At 39.1% G+C, this 20,000-nt stretch overlaps 1 protein-coding gene and 1 long non-coding RNA gene across 2 annotated transcripts in view; one reads left to right on the top strand and one right to left on the bottom strand.

Annotated features, from left to right (window-relative positions):
• The window catches only part of rftn1b (raftlin, lipid raft linker 1b), a 144,189-nt gene that overhangs the window by 9,021 nt on the left and 115,168 nt on the right, over positions 1-20,000 (bottom strand). Inside the window, exon 7 of the mRNA XM_079625379.1 lies at positions 7,771-7,874. Within this exon, the coding sequence (XP_079481505.1) occupies positions 7,771-7,874 (104 nt within the window). The remainder of the gene's footprint in view (positions 1-7,770; positions 7,875-20,000) is intronic.
• LOC307005333 overlaps positions 1-20,000 on the top strand; it is a 60,277-nt gene that overhangs the window by 7,265 nt on the left and 33,012 nt on the right. The window lies entirely within an intron of this gene.

Raw genomic sequence — 20,000 nt, 5'->3', positions numbered from 1 at the left:
GAAACTTCAAAAGTAAAACATTTATTTTAAATAGAAATGACTGTGAGTAGAATGATCACACTGACCCTAATCTTTGAACAGTAGTGCAATTGATTATGGCTAAGCCACGCCCCCTCCACTCACTCGGACAAACGGTCAGCATTCGGTGGCGGGCGCTATGGCCGCGGTCACAGTAGGAGACACTTCACAGGAGGCAATTGATGATTTTTGAAGACAGAAAGATTATGGGCCCTATTGTAACGATCTGAAACGCAAGTGTCAAAGCGCAAAGCGCAAGTAACTTTGTGGGCGGATCCCGGCGCTGTTACTATTTTCCCGGCGGGATAAACGACTCTTGCGCTTGGCGCAAATCTAAAAGGGATTGGTCTGAAGTAGCTTCATTATTCATAGGTGTGGTTTTGGCGTAACGTGAAATAAACCAATCAGAGCGTCCTCTCACATTCCCTTTAAGAGCCGGCGCGCTTGTTCCATGGTGGATTGCTATTATAACGGCGGGTTTGCCGGCGCACGCCAGGAGCGGTTCACAGCCGAGGAGACCGACGTTCTCGTCAGGGCCGTAAAACACAGAGAAGTGACATTGGGGATGATGGGAGAAACCCACCCAAATTAGCTTCGGTTAAACATAATTTGGGTAAATGTGTAGCCTAATCTAGATTTAAAAAAAAAAAATCTAGATAGATCTTTTTCACATCTTCACGGACACAACAATGATTTCCCTCGTGTGTTAATATTTTTCCTTGTAAAAATGTATGATTTGCAAGTATGAAAACTGCTGCGTCTGTTTATATTAGAGAATCAAAGTGGATGCGCGTTAACACGCTACATTATGGCCAAGCACGCGCCCTTAAAATACCATATCACTAACGCGCAACGCGCCGCTGTCTTTAGGCTGTTTTTTTCCTGGTCAATGGCGCAATTGCTTTCTAAAACTGGAAAATAGCACCATGGAAGTTTTGCGCCGGAACACGCTCCTCTCTGCGCTGAACCGCCCCCGCGAGCGCAAGTTCATTCCCTAATTTACCGGCGTGCGTCTGTGGAGGGAAGAGTCCGCTGTGCGCGGGTGCAAAATAGGAATGATACATGCGTCGGTGTACAAAGTCAATTGCGCTGGGTGCAAGATAGGGCCCTATATATCATCTGGAAGTCACCAAAAAGGCCTTAACTATGCATTGGAGGGTTATATTAATAATTTGAGAAGGTCGATGAAAAGCTTCAGCTCCAGGCAAAAATTTACAGGTCAGTGTAAACGTGATAAACCGAAAAAAGAAAAAAACTTGCTTGCTGCAAACTTTTCTTCGCGGAAGCTTCACGTTTATTTCAAGCGAGTGAGATCAAATATTTCAACTCAAAATAACATTTCGTGCCCAATTATTTCCCAGACGTAGTTTTGGTATTGAAGTCATTAACTTGCCTTGCGGTTCGCTATACAACAGTGTGTGACGGTCACACAAGACGACTCGGCAGATTTGAAGTGTTTCCATTGCAGCGACTTTTTGTTCTGCAGACAGGGTGACCATCCTCGATTAAATTTTCCTCAGGACTTTTGTAAAAGCCAAAATATGACCACACCTCAGATTTAGTCCACTTAAAAGGCTAAATAATCTCCCGAACACGGTCGCTGCCATCCGCCATTCCTTCTCGAATAAAAAAACAAAAACATTGCGCGCTGCGCTTGCTTGCGTCAGACTGTTGCTGGCTGGACAGGATTTACAGTGAGTTATTAAAATCGCGATAATCAAACACGGTTTTAATGATAATTAAATTTTAAACGATAATACTAACCGTCAGTGCATTTTACCTTGGTTTATCGTGAAACCGGTAATCGTCCCATCCCTAGGCGGGGCGATATAGCCTCAAAATGATATCACGATATTTCAAGAATATTTGCGATAATGATATTTATTACGATATAGACTTTTTTTTTTTTTTTTTAAGAAAATTTTCTTACATTTTTCTCACCTAAATGTTTGCTCACTCATTGCGTTTTTACAATGGGGTAACTTGTCACAAAAACATAAAGTGGTTCCAAGCATCTTCAAAAGCCCTATATCTGCCTTTGATAATATACATTATTTTCTCCAACGCCATCTCGCTATGCTTGGTGCCTCCAACTTTTCCCAATGAAGCGCTATAAGACGCTTAGCTTGTAGAATACACATATAGACAAACATATATTAAAGGATTAGTTCACTTTTAAAAAAACTTTTGCTGATAATTTACTCACCCCGATGTCATCAAGATGTCCATGTCTTTCTTTCTTCAGTCGAAAAGAAATGAAGGTTTTTGATGAACACATTTCTCCATATAATGGACGTCAATGGGCCCCAAACGGGTCAAGGTCCAGATGACAGTGTCAGCGCCGCTTCAACGGGCTTTAAACGACACCAGACGATGAATACGGCTCTTATCTAGCGAAACCATCGTCATTTCAAAAATAAATAAACAAGTTTAAGTTTTATAAGCACAAGCGCTCGCCTTGCTCTGTTCTGTGATGCTCGTTCGTGACGTCACATTATTACGCTGAAAAGGTCACGCTTGACGAGTCAGTGTTTACAGATGTGCGGACGGAGGACCATACACACATATTCAAATGTCTTTGTGTCAGTTTATCGGTTAAAATGCCCATCTCGTGTGTGTATCCTGGTGTTGGAATATTAAAAAGCCTAAAAGAAAATTTTCGTCAGGATAGAAATGTTTTACTTTTCACAGAAGCGTGACCTTTACAGCGTAACTGCGTATTACGTGACGTCACGAACGCGCATCACAGAACAGAGCAAGGCGAGCGCTTGTGCTTATAAAACTTAAACTTGTTTATTTATGTTTGAAATGACGATGGTTTCGCTAGATAAGAGCCGTATTCATCGTCTGGTGTCGTTTAAAGCCCGTTGAAGCGGCGCTGACACTGTCATCTGGACCTTGACCCGTTTGGGGCCCATTGACGTCCATTATATGGAGAAATGTGTTCATCAAAAACCTTCATTTCTTTTCCACTGAAGAAAGAAAGACATGGACATCTTGGATGACATCGGGGTGAGTACATTATCAGCAAAAGTTTTTTTAAAAGTGAACTAATCCTTTAAAGACCGTGAGTTTTACTCATATGTTCCCATGTTGTTTTTCCGCCACCCAGGAAAACAAGGCCAGCCGTTTCCAAGACGTGTAAAAGTGACGGTTCTGTTGTATCTGGGACAGCGTTTTGATTAATTAGCCACATAGCTGCGTTGTCGCTTTTTTTGTGTGAAAGTTTAAAATAGTCCCGTAATTAATCAGCAGGGATGGAAAGCTGACGTGTGAGAGAAAGGCCAGCGCGGGATCGTATATGACAGATGGAGATTACACGGTGAACTTCAGTTCGACATCGCCGGAAGCCTCCGCTTGCTATAGCAGGAATCATCAGTTAGCTTGTATTGACATTTCATTACGGCGAGCAAACGGTCATGTTCTGACTCGATGAGGTCTGAGAGGTCTTTATCCCCCGAGCACTTTGACACCGTTACTCTGTGTGGGTTCTACAACTGTTCTTACTTGATGTTGGAAATGACGCCCCATGTGGTGTTTACACAAACTCAATCGATTACTTTGGTTCCTTCCTCTACAGTTCACACACTGACAGTGGTTTTATTTGGTGGTCGTCTAGTCACTGTATGGTTGCTCGTAGTGGGTGTTTATACCTCTGGATGCCCTAACCCAGTGGTTCCCAAACTTTTTAGAGTGGTTTACGATCCTTCTGCGTACCCCTTCTCTACCACTTAGACTGCAGTCATACCTTTTCCATTAAAGGGTAGCTAACTAAACCCTAAAACATATTTTTTTTAGTTAATAATCTGTAAAGGTGATAATACACAGGGCAACTTTTTGAGCAACTTTTTTAAATACACTGATGAATGAGCGCTGCTTTTAAATGAACATTTCTTTAAAACAAAATTTATTTGACAGAATTTAATTTTCTTAATGGCATAAACAGGCTTTCCCTTGAAACTTAAACTGGAATGGAACATGCTCATATTTTAGAGAATGTAGTTAATATTTTCGTTAATAATGATTTATCATATCCACCCCCCACCCGAAATTAATCAGAATGTAATTTTTATTACTTGACATATCGCGCTGTTTTACTTAATTTTCCAGGTCAGAACGTCTAAATTGAGTTGTTTCGGTAGCTATAGAGACAGAGAGTAACGCGTCATAATCTGAAGACCACGCCCACCGGGGGGGAAAACAATCCAACCGTCTCCATTGACTCTGCATTGCGAGAGGCTCCTCCTCCTTGTCATTTCTTGCTTCTAACTAAAGACAGAAAAATGGCTAAAAGCTGCTGTGTGACGAGGTGTCCAGCAAACAAGTTAAGAAACACAGAAATAAGTGTTTATAAGCTGTCGACCCCAAAAAACGAGTGTTTAAGGACTTAAAAGTGGACACAGGCTGGAACGAATGGGTAAATTGTGGGATCCTGACACTCAGTGTGCACTAAAAACACACTTTACGTGTGCAGTGAGTTAAACATTTGGTCACTGGCGAGTCAAATATTCACATGTCAGTTTTATATATTATATAAGATATTATATATTATGTAAGATAAGCGATCCTGTGTTGCCGATGACGTTCTCCTCCAGCGGGCGTACGCTAGTTCTCAGAGTAATGAGACACGTTACGCTCCGTCTCAACTGCCTGATCCACTGTAAAGTCCTTAAACACTCGTTTTTTGTTGTCGACAGCTTATAAAAACGTATTTCTGTGTTTCTTAGCTTGTTTGCTGTACAGCTCGTCACACAGCAGCTTTTAGGCATTTTTCTGTCTTTAGTTAGAAGCAAGAAATGACGAGGAGGAGGAGCCTCTCACAATGCAGAGTCAATGGAGACGGTTGGATTGTTTTCCCCCTGGGTGTGGGCGTGGCCTAAATACGCTCTGTCTCTATAGTGTAAATGCAAATATCGGATACGGGTCACTTTTAAAAGACGTCCAAAAAATCTGATATAGTCAGCAAATCGGAATTGGGCATCAAGACTTGCAGTGTAAATGCAGCGGGCCCTATCTTGCACCCAGCGCAATGGACTTTGTACACCGCCACATGTATCATTCCTATTCTGCACCCGCGCACAGCGGACTCTTCCCTCCACAGACGCACGTCGGTAAATTAGGGAATGAACTTGCGCTCGCGGGGCGGTTCAGTGAAAAGAGGAGTGTGTTCCGGCGCAAACGTTCCCTGATGATATTCTGCAGTTTCAGAAAACAACTCCGCCACTGACCAGGAGAAACCGAGTCTAAAGACAGCGGCGTGTTAGTCATATGCTCTTTTAAGGGCGCGTGCTTGGCCATTATGTAGCGTGTGAACAACACACACACTTTGCTTCTCTCATCTACACAGACGCAGCAGTTTTCATTTTTGAAAACCATATATAATTACAAGGAGTAATATTAAGTTGCGTGGAATATTTACCCGGAACTTCACTTAAACCCTGATTCCTGTGAACACACGGAGTACCAGCCCAAAGTCCCTCGCTCCTGGGGAAAGTTACTGCGGTGGAAACGCAGCTTTAGACTGCAGTCATTGCCTAGCTTTTCCATTACGGGAAAAATGTGCACCTTAAATTAATTTTCCAGTGCATTTTTTTTACCTTTATGAATAACTTCATAACTTCACTTAAAAAGTGTTCAATAGGGAAACATGCAATGATGGTAAATAAATACGAAGTGATGCTTTTAAAAATTCTTAATAAGCGAGTCATTAATTTGCATACACACCAACACACTAATCCTAATCTCATGTACTATAGTTGTGAGATTAGGATTAGTGTGTTGTTCCAAATCCTAGTATGTTGAAAATAGTATGCCAATAATTCCATGCAGTACACTCTCATAGTATGCATCCTTACAGCTTTTTAAGCTGATATTGCTCACAAAACTTTCAGAATCAGTTTCAGAATCTGTAATGAAACTGGAAGTTAAGTAATAATGAATTTTAAAGGGGTGGTTGATTATGATTTGACTTTTCTAACTGTAGTTAGTGTGTAATGTTGCTGTTTGATCATAAACAACATCTGCAAAGTTGCAACTAGGGATGGGTGATATGGCCTAAAATCCATATTGCGATATACATTGCAGCCTCTTGCGATAACGATATATATCACGATATATAAATTATAATAAAACCATTTCAGAACAGGTTACACAGACACTAAGGAAAGCCAAACAACTGCTAAATGTTTTTTTTTAAAGAAAGAAAGAAACAGTGTATGTAGTTTTGAGAACATTTATTGTGCAAAACTGTAATTATACAACATAATGTTGCAGATAAATAAAATTCAAGTACACTAGACTTTCAGTAGCCCTAATGTTTATATTATGGCTAGAAGCTTATGAAACCCCAAATTCAAAATTAGAATATTGTGAAAAGGTTTTCATAAGCTGTAAGCCATAATCATCAAAATTATAAAAAATAAAGCCTTGTAATATCTCACTTTGCATGTAATGAGTCTATATAATATATTAGTTTCACTTTTGCATGATATTCAAATTTTTCGAGTTTCTCCTGTTATACGTCAACTAAAGAAAATGCTTCAAGTATAAAAGTTTATTTACAGTAGTGCCATAGATAGACAGTAAAAAGTGCAGAACAGTGCAGAAGGCACTCCAAATCAAATGTAGTTTTAGTTTGGCTATTTTTTTAAAGGACACAAAAGATGCAAAGAGCAGAAAAACGGATGTCTTCTCAGTTAAAAAGCAACGAATCTTAACATCCGGCACACACAGAGATGTTGTGTTTACACCACTATTTTGTGAATACGCGCTGGTATTCAGTGACATGTTTCGTGTTGAGGTGGTAGAACAGATTAGTCGTGTGTGTTACCCCGAACTGTTGCCCCACACACTCTGTATAGTTTGCTGCTGCTCGTCGGACGGCTTAAATCCGAACCAAGTCCAAATAATGGATGTTGCACCGATCTTTTTCACCAGCTCCTCCGTTTCGCTGTCGGCCATGTTTACTCAAGATGACGACGAATATGATGCGCTTCAGCCGGTTGCAGCTCGTGGCTCTAAATTTTGCGGGTAGATTGTGTCATCAACATGCATTATCGCGATAGTGCAATATAATTAAAATCTCTATCGTAGGCTAATTTTGTATCGTTTATATCGCATATCGTTTATATCGCCCATTACTAGTTGCAACGCTCAAAGTTCAGAGCAAAGGGAGATATTTGCTTTGAAAGAAATCGCTTTTTAAGGACTACAACAAACGGCTGGTAGGAACTAGCCTACACGAGCTTCCTCCCGGGTTAGTGACATCACCAACCCTAAAATGTACATAAACCCCGCCCCCGGAACAGGATTTATAGATTATCATGACAGAATATGCTAATCAATGACTAGAAGATAACTACACATAAGCTTTATAAATTCATCAACTAACCATTCAGAAATGTCCTGTTCTTCTACATGTTGTCACTTCTTCTTGAGTCTCTCCATCATCGTCTGACTCCAGTTTGAACATAAAAGCCTAAAAGTTTTTTTTAAATTTCGGAACATAAGCTCTTGAAGCTCCGCCCCCTGTGCCGGGAGCAGCAGCTCATTTGCATTTAAAGGGACAGACACAAAACGGTGTGTTTTTGCTCACCCTCAAAAAGTGACAATTTTAACATGATATATAAAAATATCTGTGGGGTATTTTGAGCTAAAACTTCACACACACACTCTGGGGACATCAGAGACTTATTTTACATCTTGTGAAAAGGGCATTATACCACCCCAATTATTTTAGCTAGGAGTTTCTACCTGTTAATCTTGATGATGGGTGTAGGCAGCACACAAGTGAGTCTCCATCCAAATGAAGCCAGTGATTGCAGCAAGGGAATATAGTCTGTCTTCACCTGTAAACCCTGAAAAGAAAAAAACAGTTTAAAAATGCAACGAAGTCACACTTAAAATTGACTTGAGACGTGCGTTGTATTCCAAATTTACATTCCCAATCATATTTCAAGCAATTCAAAAACATAATTGTGAACAGTGCGCATCTGAAGTGTCTCAGCTGAAGGAAATAATCCATTATTTATCAGTTTTAATATGTCGGCCAAATTTTCTTATCGGTCCGATAACGATAACATTAAAAATGAACATATATTGGCCTACCGATATGGTGGCCGATATGTCGTGCATCCCTACTATTTTTTTTTTTCTTGGACATTTGCGTAGATATATCAGAGCAGCATTCTGTAAATAAGTTGCATATTTAGTTACATATCTTAAAATGTTGAAACACACAACTTTTGAAAATGTTGTTCTAAAGGATGTTTATGGATAAAAGCTGAATAATTAAAATCATAATTTATGTAGATATAGATACATTGAGCAATGTATACTGAAGATGTATTCCCAGTTATTTACTATGGGGGAAATTAAGAAATTTAATTTTAACGGATGTTTATAGAAAAGAAGAAAAAAAACAGACCAAAAGTTGGTGACTTGATTTGGACATCCGGTCTGACACACTTCAAGTGATAAAGATTAAGGTTTAATTTCTGACCCGCGAATATAAATAAAGAATGTATTGTAAGTGATCATAAATGCATTTAAAATTAAGTGTATTTCAGAGAAAAGTGTTAATCAACAGGGTTGTTTTGAGCAGTCAGGGATGTACTGTGGTTTCAGAAAGCTTGTATTCTTCATGTCAGGAAGTCGGTGCGGTTTAACGGCACCTGTCCTCGAATAGAAACCATGTCGTGTGTCAGCCACGCGCGCACACTCATGATGATAACACAAGACACCGCTAGATGATAATGCTTCACTTGCAATTATATGCCACAGGTTTTGCCACAGCCTTGCATGCCATGAATACACGGTACGTTTATACGTGAGTCACTCTGGAAAGTTCAGAAAAGATTACAAAATGATGACTTGTTGACTTCCTGTCGACTGTTGACGTGTAATGCAACAACTTAACTGATTTGAACCTTCCTTTTGTAAAACGTTACATATGCACAGCACACACAATTATTAGGTTTTATAAGGTAGATTGGTCTAAATATTATTTATTTATACTTTTAAGAACTGAATGTGTACACACACACACACACACACACACACACACACACACACACACACACACACACACACACACACACACTGGGCAAAAAAAGGGCCAAGCCAAAATGGCTAAACACTAAGTTTTTAATTGTCTTAAAGTCCCCCTGTGATGAAAATCCAGTTTTTAATGTTGTTTATGTGTCTATGTGTTGTTTTTAATACGCTTACCATGTGTAAGTTCATAAGTGGACAGCATTGCTGAGTATTTTCTGCTTAAAACTGCAGTGAACCAAAGAAATCGCTGGTGTTTCTGACGTCAAAAACTACCTTGTAACCAATCAGATCAACGTGTGATCGTCAACCAGTGGATCTCTGAGTGAGTGAGTGAGTGGAGGCGGGGCTCATTTGCATATTCATGGAACCGTGTATCCTAAATGAGGCATGGGTGTCGAGTTACATTCAAGCTATTTTAAGGCATGAAGAATTCCCCCCCCTGCTAATTAGGCCTACCTGACCAGTGATTTATGATTAAAATTTTGACAATTAAAATACCACTAAATATTTTTAGGGATGCACGATGCATCATCCATCATATCGGTATCGGCCGATATATTACATTAAATTAATTCATTAAATATTATAAAAATATTTAAAAAATATTACAAATTATAAATAATGGATTATTTCCTTCAGCTGAGACACTTCAGATGCGCACTGTTCAACATGATGGTTTTGAATTGCTTGAAATATGATTGGGATAACTTCAAAAAAGGAAAATACAGTAAACTGCAACATGTCATATCGGCTTCATAAAATGATAATGAGAACATCATTATAATTGTGTGCTTGGGACGTGGCTTTTAATGATGAGACTTTTGTTTTTGTAATGAGGCTCTCAATTTTTTTGGATTTTGGATATAGATATATCGGTGATCGGCTTTCAAACATAAATAATTATCGGTTATCGGCATCGGCCAAAATGTTCATATCGGTGCATTCATAAATATTTTGGCTTGGCACTTAAAGAGTGTGTGTGTATATTCAGGGTTTCTTGCAGCACTTTGGTAAGGTGGCCGCCTAAGCAACACACGCCTGCCGCCTTAACTACGTCGTCAAAAAAATGTATATGAGCGATATCCGCTGTGTTACTCTGTCCTGTTTAGAGCTTAGATTCTCTGCCCGAGCCCGATATTTCCCGCCGCTATACTCGGGCCGGACCCGTGATCTAGAGATGTGCGGCGCGGGACAAGATTTGATGGCCGAGTGCGAGCGCGGGCGCGGGCGGTAATGCACTCACTATGTGTGTGCGGGCTGTGGGAGAATAAAACGATTAAATAGAAATATCTATGAATAAAACATATAAAAACTAATAAATTGTTGCAGAAAAAAGCAACAAGAACAACTAAAACAACGCAATGGCCAATCAGAAGCATTTAAGATAGACTCCCCTCACCGCTCAAAACTGACTTTTTGTTCAGTGCTGAATTCTGCATGCTGGGAAATCCTCTGATTATAAAAGATATTATGAAAGATTCATTATGCAGTCTGCTTCATTGATAATAACAGATGTATGAGATCGCGATGAACTGATGTCAGCTTTTTAAGAATTATTAAGGGAGCGCGCATTCAGTCATGGCAAACCATACACGCAGCCTGCTTGCTTTTATTTTAAATTAACAGTGGATTGTGAATGTTAATGCTTTAAGTAAGGAATAATTGACGACAGGCCGTTGAATTATTAGAAAAATAATGCACACCCGAGGTGGTGATGCGGTCACGACGCGAAGCGGAGTTACTCCTCGGGTGTGCATTATTTTTCTAATAATTCAACAGCCTGAAGTCAATTATTCCGCTTATACTACAGTTACCACACCTCGAAATATTGTTCAGATGATGTATTTCAAAACATTTGTAAAGTTTTTGTCACTAAAACGCTCTTGTATGTAGGACTAATTCCTTGCGCATCTAAACCCATCCGTTGCTAATTCCAGAACGTCATTGTAGAGTTAGCGGAGGTTTGAGCCGCTGACACACACTTAACGACGGACACATTCTCTGACTGTGAATGCAGCAGATTTTAAACACCGCTGTGAACACACTGAACGCGCTGAACACGCGCGCATGATCAGTCATAATAAGTATCAAATTACATTCATAACTGGCCTTACAGTAAGTGTGTCAGTTATTAATGCAGTTATGAGAGAGTGAGAGAGAGAGAAGCATGTGTGTCAATATTGTTTATTTATTTATTAATTCAATTCGTTTTAATTAATTTGTTCATTATGTTTTACTATTAGTGACAGTAGACTAGCCTAATAAATGAAACATAAAGCCCTTTTAACAAGTATAGGCCTATCAATAATTATTTATTTGTTATATTATCTGCAATAATTACGAAAACCGGTGCAGCAGTTCAATTTATTTAAATATTCAGTTTAATTTTATATTAAGTTAGACATTGAACATCGCAGATCAAGCGCATGGGGCTGCCGTTTTTCTTGTTATGAATTGTATCCTATTTTCCGTTATTACAGTGAACTACGCGCAGTGATATGGAGCTGTAATGCGGTTAAGACCTGCCGGAACTACTTTAGCCGTGCGGTTCCCGTAGAACGTCCGTCAACCAATCAGATTCAAGCATTCAACGGCCCTGTAGTATAATAACAAATAATTTATCAGGAGCATTTATGCTGATGTGTATGCTGGCGACACGTAGGCTAACTTAAAGGTATTTCATGGAGGTACAGGAAAAAAAAAAACCCTTAACTAACACATTTTCTGCGGGAGACCCTGATATATGTTACATATGTGTTGTGGGAACGCCTTCAGTGTACAGAACACACGTGATGCTGCCTTAAAATCACCTTTCAGAACGGCCTACAGAATCTCTGCCCACGTAGTCTTTGGGACAGAGCCAGACTTTTTTTTTTAAGGGTTGTGTTTCAACACCCTTCCTAGTTATGAAGCCCTTTTGCCCAGATTAGATGACATTGTTGTCTATCGTGTGTTGAGAGGCCCGGGTTTCTGTTGAAATGCTTTTTTGGGTGTTTGCATTGGCCAAGGCCAATCCTTTGGGGAACCCAGATATGTGAGAAGAGGTTTTTGTTGGAAGACGTCCCAGTAGTGGACCCTGTTAACGGCTCCACAGACTTAAAAGTGGAGGAGAATTGAGAAAATATGGTCCGTTTAATGGCTTTCCGTTGCTGCGAGATTGTGTGAACATCTACATGTTGTTAAAGTGCTACACTCTTTCAACATGGAGGTGAGGGAAATAGAGCAGAACCAAGACTCCTCAGCAAAAAATAGTCATAAAGTCAACATAAGAGTTTCGTAATGTGGTGCATTTCAAAGGGAAGAAGGATGATTAATGATAAAAAACCTTGATTTTATCCATCAGTAATTGATTGGATTGTGAGATAAAGAATTGAGTCCGACGAATATGAAGTTGACGTTGCCGACTCGTCATCTCCGCAGAATAGTGAACGCCTATAGAAAGAAATGCACCTTTTATTTGGATTACATATATCAAGAGTATTTGTTTTCGAGTCGAATTGGTACGTTTAACCCCTTAAGCGGCACCCCCCTTTTTTTTATAAACATGAAAATGCACATTCCGAACTTAGACATAGATGTAAGATTGGTCTTGTTTTAAAGAAGACATTTGGCAGATTTTTGTAGAAGTGAAATAAATTAAGAAAGTTAAACAGAAAAAAAGTTATAGATGTTTGAGTTTATGAAAATGTACAATGTTCAAAATTTAATTATTCATATTTTTTAAAATAAAATATCTATTTTCAAAACCTAGAGGACTCTAAAAATGCAAAAAAGAAAAGAAAAAAAAAGCCAAAAATCTAAACAAGTTTCTCAAATTATAGGTTGATATGTACCGTATATACAAGAAAACAGTATTTTAAATTGTACAAATAGTTCACAATATTACTGTTTTAACTGTATTTATCAAAATTCAACTTTAGTGAGTCTTCAAGCAACCCCAAACTTCCTCCAAAGCATGATTAAAAAATGTTTTAAGGGAGAAATATCAAAGACTGCACCAGAACTAGATCTGAGAGATCTATTTTTGTATTTAACCTTTTCAGTCAAAGAAGCAGATCTCAGCTCACACACACTTCCATTCTCGACAGCCAAAAATAGCTTTTTATTTTACACCAATATCACACTTTTCTACCCGGGGTCCTCAGAACAGTACCTGTCATAGACACGCTATATACAGTCAAACCAAAAATGATTCAGACACCAGACCAGATATAATAGTAATATATTGTTTTACTAGTGTGTGCAGGACACTATAGTTCATTTATGTAAGTGAGGAGAGAAAAATAAAGTAAACTGTGACATATTATACACAAAAATTATTCATACAGTGACTACCAGTAAAATGTATAAAAATTTAACAAATTATTGTATCGAGTGTTTTGGTAACACTTTACTTGAAGAGGTGTGCATAAGACTGACATGACACCTTCATAATCATTTTATGGATTAACATTACATTAAACTGTCAGGTGGTTTGTTTTGACATTGGCTGTCATGAGGCCATTATAACATTTTAATGACAAATTCAGTTTGTACCACTGTAGTTGAGGTCAAGAAAAATATTCATGACAGCCAATGTCAAAACCAACCACATGACACTTTAATGCAATGTTAACCCATAATGCTAAGTGGTTTCTTAAGTTTGATCATTTCAATTTCAATTTCAATTTATTAATGGATAGCCCCTTGAGATGCAAAATCTCATTTTCAAGAGGGTCCAAATACACATAAACATAATACAACAGAAAAAAACACACACAAAAAAAGACAAAAACAAACAATAAAAAAAAAAAATGCTCAAAACAATTGAGTTACTAGGCAGCTTACACCTTTACCCCAGACCAATGACACATCATAGCTCAGACATGTTATGGCTATCTCAATAAGTACATCACATTTACCTCATTACATAATTAATCTGCTATGTCATGTTTATGACATATTTATGACAACCTACGTTGTGTTTGTAATGTCAAGTTGTCATGACCAAGACACTGACTGGTGTATTGGTTTATGTCAAGTTGTCTTCACAAAGAGATCTCAAACAATGTCATATTTGCATTAAAAATGTCATAATTGAGCGAATGACACTTAATGACAGTTGTCATAAACATACATAAAACCTCCTTCATATTAATGACGTGTGTTATGTCAGTCTCATGCACACCCCTTCAAGTAAAGTGTTATCAGTGTGTTGGGTAACACTTTACAATAAGGTTCATTTATTAAACATTATTTAATGTATTAACTAACATGAACAATACATTTGTTACAGTATTTATGAATCTTTGTTAATGTTAGTTAATATGAATAAAGCTGTTCATTGTTTGTTCATGTTATTTCACAGTGCATTAACTCATGTTAACAAGATTTTAATAAAGTATTAGTAAATGTCGAAATTAACATTAACAAAGATGAATAAATGCTGTATAAGTGCAGTTCATTATTAGTTAACGTTAACTAATGTAGTTAACTAATGTTAACTAATGAACCTTATTGTAAAGTGTTACCGTGTGTTGTCTTTAATTGCTAATGCTCTTTTTACACACACACTGAACACAATGAAGCATTGCTTGGTCACGGGTTGAGCTAAACTGGTATTATCTAATTGTGTAGTTAAATTTACCAGCTGACAGATATTCAACATAATTCATGTGTGAGACAGTCTAACAGAAGGATGGACAAAAAAAACAGTCAAATATCAACTTGTCATATTTTAATACCATTTTCTAAACTATAGCGAATAAACTGTGATAATGTGAGAAATGTTGAAGTGTCTGAATACATTTAGGTTTGACTGTATAGTCTCACAGACACGGCCTGCATTAAAATCACTCATCCGCGCATCATAAAGTTACGAAAAGCTCAGTTTATGTGGATCCCACTGCTAATGAAAGAAGTGAAAATCTGATTTTGTTGTGTTTCCGAGTCGTGTAGTTCAGCCACATTCACACAGACAGAGAAACGTGTTCTTGGAAACGGCAGGTCGCATGTTTTCCTCACCTCCACAGGAGCCATAAAGGTTACATTGCCAAAGGACGTGTTTTAATGGCCTATCTACAGTCTAGATATCACACTGCTCCAGTGACTGCACTGACCTTCAAGCTTTACCTTCAGCTCTAACTACATACTAAATATATAATGCCAGAGGAAAATTATATGGCTCAGGGAACATAATGGCGTTTCATTGAAGCTCCTACTTTTGATGTTTCTCTCGCAGCAACTTGAACTGCCTTTGACTTTGTTGAGTTTGAGACGTTGTTGAGAGTGTTTTTCTGAGAGCTGATTTTGTTATCGGCATCCTGATGCGCTCGCGTTATGCTAATCTTATTCGAGCTCTAATTGGGTTACGCTGCGTTGCTTCAAACGGTCAACTCTACGTTAACCTATTAGCTTGGTTAACTTGGTCAACTTTGTTAAATCTCTCTCATCATGATCCAGTGAGAAAGAGTTTGATGTTGCCTTATTCCCAGCCTTTAAAGTTGAATAAATCCAATCCAAGCAGTAGCAAAACTGCTTTCAAGAAAAAAAGATACAGATTTCGACATGCTTCAAAACATGAATCGGATTCTCCCATATAGTCGGACTTAATTTCACATTGGCCGGGCAGGGGTGAGCACCGTTCTTCAGATGAGACGTTAAACCGATGCCCTGACTCTCATGGTCATTAAAAATCCCAGGATGTCCTTCGGAAAAGAGTAGGGGTGTAACCCCGGTGTCCTGGCCAAAATATGCCCAGTGGCCTCTGTCCATCATGGCCTCCTCATCATCCCCATATCAGGGCTCTACAGTGCGAGTGTTTCACTCGCATTTGCGCCTAAAAATAGTTATGTGCGAACTTGAAAAATAATTTACGAGCACAGTGTGCGAGTGACGGGCTGTTCTCAATACACTGAACAACAGCGTGATGAAGCAAAGCATCCCATTGATTTCACATGGAACTGAGCAACATAGACAGTATATAAAAGAGCAAGAGGACGTGACAGCGTCGCGACTGCGCGATGTGAACACATAGACAGTATGTGTGAAAATAGCATGATGAGGCGCTTAACTTTATGCAAATGAGAGCGACGATTCGCTACCAATGAGCCGATCACTGAAATAGTGTGGGAATGAGCGGGAACTGCTGGATTTTAAGTGAGAGAGTCAAGTGAGGTAAAAACTGGAAAGAAAATATTGGTACAATAGTTAAAAATAAAAAATGCTGGGTTGTTTCAACCCAATTTTGGGTAAAATATGGACAAACCCAGCCGTTGGGTTAAATTTTAACATTACATTTTTAACCCAACGGCTGGGTTTGTCCATATTTTACCCAAAATTGGGTTGAAACAACCCAGCATTTTTTAGAGTGTAAGTTTTTATTTTAAGCGAAAAAGAGATGAGGAGAAAGGAATCAGGTGAGGGGGATATGGAACAAGGTGTCCGCAGGGTCTTAAAAAGTATTAAAAGTTGATAAATCCATTTTAGGAAAATTAAGGCCCTTAAAAGGTATTAAAAAGTCTTAATCCCGATTTTATGAGGTATTAAATTTTGTTCAAGCTTTGTCCAAAGAATTTTGACTCCAAAAAGTATGCATGAATATATTTATTTTCCTCCCCATTACTAATAAAAAACAACGGCTGTCGGTCAGTGAGATCAGATCGCCGCATACAGGTGATGTCACATATTTTGCGAAACGCGCGGTTAGGTGATGTTAAATAAAAAAACTAAAACTATTAGGTGATGTGTCATCCTCTACATGGCACAAACAACTGTTTATTAAGTTAAAGGTTTGTTGCTGATTAGAACTTGAAGTAGGGGTGTGCGATGTCTCTTGATCGTGGATGATAAATGTCTCCACGATCTGCTTTTGAAGAAATATCGTAGGATCGTTCATTCTATCAGTTTGCAGTTCTGGCGCCTCCGTCTCAACATGCTGTACAGCGCGACGTATATCCACATGAAATGCAGAGGAACGGGACACTGTAGTTCATAAAAATTTATTATTTGCATGTGCTTTAAAGCCTTCCCGGTTAAACATGTCATTTGCTGCTGATGCGCTGTTCTAACGAGCGCAATACACCCGACGCGCACATGCACTAAAAGCCTGTTAACAGAGATACTGGACTAAGTTATCTTTCGAGTCGTATTGCGCTAATACTGTCAAATACACACAAGGTGTACATAAACAAAGTTGGTTATGTCTAAAGTGAAAGAACAGTAGAAAAAAAATAAGAAAAACATCTGGTTGTAAAATGCGTGTAGACTCGTTGCGCGCAGATCTTAAAGTGACAGTAGCCCTAATAGTAAACATGCTGCCGCTTGTCCTTAAAGGGACAGTTACCCAAAAATAAAAATTCTGTCATTATTTACTCTCACTCTAATGTTGTTAAATACCTGTATTAATGTATTTCTTGTGCTGAACACAAAAGAAGATATTTTTAGGAGTGTGGCTAAAAGGCGGTTAACTTTTTTGTACTGTGCTCCTAAATTTCTTTGTGTGCTCCTAAATTTTTTCATTTAGGAGCACATGTACTCCTTGGGAAAAAAGTTAGCGTAGAGCCCTGCATATACTGATTGGCTTTATCACCGTCTCCTCTCCACCAGTAAGCTGGTGTGTGGTGGGCAGTGATGCGCGGGTCAATGTATAAACAACCCGCACCCGACCAACGTTTTCAACTAACTCGCCCGCAACTCGGACCGCAAAAAAAAGAAAGAAAGAAAATATTGTACCCGACCCGTTTCCTGACCCGCATTTTTTAAAAGTAGCGAGTAAATGCTCATCGTAGCGTCATTGGGCCATAGACGCAGGAACTGGTGCGGGCGCAATATTTTTCTGAATGCTGTATGATATCGCCTAGTGTTATGATTTATTTATTAATTTGTTTCGTTTCATTTTCTTAACAATTAAGATGCTGCATGTGTTTATCCAGTCTAATCGACGTGTGCGTCTCTCCCCCGACTTTCCCAACAAAAATCCCCCCCGCCCCCTCTCAGCAAATACATAAAACTGACATTACTGAGCTATATGCGTTTAAAAGTAGCCTATTAAAATGGCACAATGGCATTGCTCAGTTCAGCGTGTTGGGAAATCGGGCATTTTGTCCCGCGTCAGCTTTTATTCAAAAGTTAATAACGCGCTTAACATTCAAAAGGTAAATAAGGATTTCCCACTTTTATCTCTGAGCTTGTGCGCGTCTTCGCGCCAGTTATTCAGACAATAAAGCGTAGGCCTATGTATTTCATAGAAAATTGTGTCTAGTACTATATAAATTATAAAGGTTTAATTGGCATCTTTATTTCAAACGACCCGACCGACCGCGACCCGAATATCATTTAAAATATTTTTGGATGATCTGTCGGACTTAATTTCACATTGACCGGGCAGGGGTTTGTATCCCCAAGGCATCGTTAGCAACTATGGTCGCAAGTTTCGGATTGGCCAGCAGCCATATCACCCTTTAGCCCAAGACTGGTTGCCCACTGAAGCTAAGCGGGGCTGAGCTGGTTAGTACCTGGATGGGAGACTCCTGGGAAAGCCAGGTTGCTGCTGGTAGGGGTGTCAGTGAGGCCAGCAGGGGGCGCTCACCCTGTGGTCTGTGTGGGTCCTAACGCCCCAGTGTAGTGCGCCAAAGAGCGCCGTCCTTCGGATGAGACGTTAAACCGAGGTCCTGACTCTCTGTGGTCATTAAAAATCCCAATGGACAATCCCAAGAAATTCAGAAAAATTCCAATTTCAAATAATGGTCCGTCCCGGAAAAAAATGTGTCCTGTCAATGTCGTAATATCCGAGTTATCCCTGGTTTCCGCTCGTAGTACTCAGTAGTACCATAGACAGTATGGGTAGTAGGCCTACTGCCATAATAACCATGGCGACATACCTGGACAACTGCGTCATGCAAAGTCAAGCGTCAATTGTTGTTTCGTTCAAACATTATGGACCATGGCAAGCAGACTTTGGGACAAAAGGAGAAATAAAACGAGGATCAATATCAGCGTGGCGTTTTCGAGACGCCGAGAGCTAGCGTCCGCGACTAACTTCGACTCCACAGAGACGCCGCTCTTACATGAGCTTTATTAGACAAGTTAGACTAATCAATGTTATATAGCTCAACAGTATGTTATTATAATGTTGATCTAGCTTACTGCTAGTCTCATACAGACTCATACATAATTGTAAGAGGTTAGCGACCCCTAGCGGTGAAAAAAACTACATATTGTAGCTTTAACTGTGATCCAACCATTAACTTACTTCACAGGCACAAATAAGAGTCCATACGTTCCTGCAACTGAAGTGCGCTGCTCTCCTCTTAATAACACACACACACACACACACACACACACACACACACACACACACACACACACACACTTATATACAGAGGAGAGAGTGGGTAAAAAGCTGTTAAGGCAATTTCCTTCTCAGTGGATCAAAACTAATAAGTGTTGCTGTGAGTAAATCTTCAAGGATTATTCCTCAAGGAAATCTCGAATGGAAAACTGTTTTCCCGTGGTTGTGTTTCAGGGGCTGAGCTTCAGTGACGGAGCGCTTCATTGCATTACATGTCCAAGGTTACACTGCCTATTGATTTTCCTTTACGACACGTATAGAGTCCTCACTCAACCTGACTCGTATTGAACAAACAAGGCTCAGTTACTCCGGTACAAGTGCTTTGGGGGCTTGTGCATGCAAATAAACATTTCCACACTATTTATAGCTATAATTTTGAATGATGATATCAATTTATTTATTTATTTAGTTAAATATTCAATTTTGAATGTATTCATTCATTTAGCAGTCTGGAGCCGCACGGGTATATCTGTGGCAATAGCCAACTATACATCGTATGGGTCAAAATTATCCATTTTTCTTTTATGCCAAAAATCATGAGGATATTAAGATCATGTTCCATGAAGATATTTAGTAAATGTCCTACCGTAAATATATA

Source organism: Phoxinus phoxinus (genome assembly GCF_949152265.1).
Source record: "Phoxinus phoxinus genome assembly, chromosome: 10".
Taxonomy (NCBI): domain Eukaryota; kingdom Metazoa; phylum Chordata; class Actinopteri; order Cypriniformes; family Leuciscidae; genus Phoxinus; species Phoxinus phoxinus.
The sequence above is the reverse complement of the archived record's forward strand: the minus strand, read 5'-3'. Positions and strand labels throughout refer to the sequence as shown.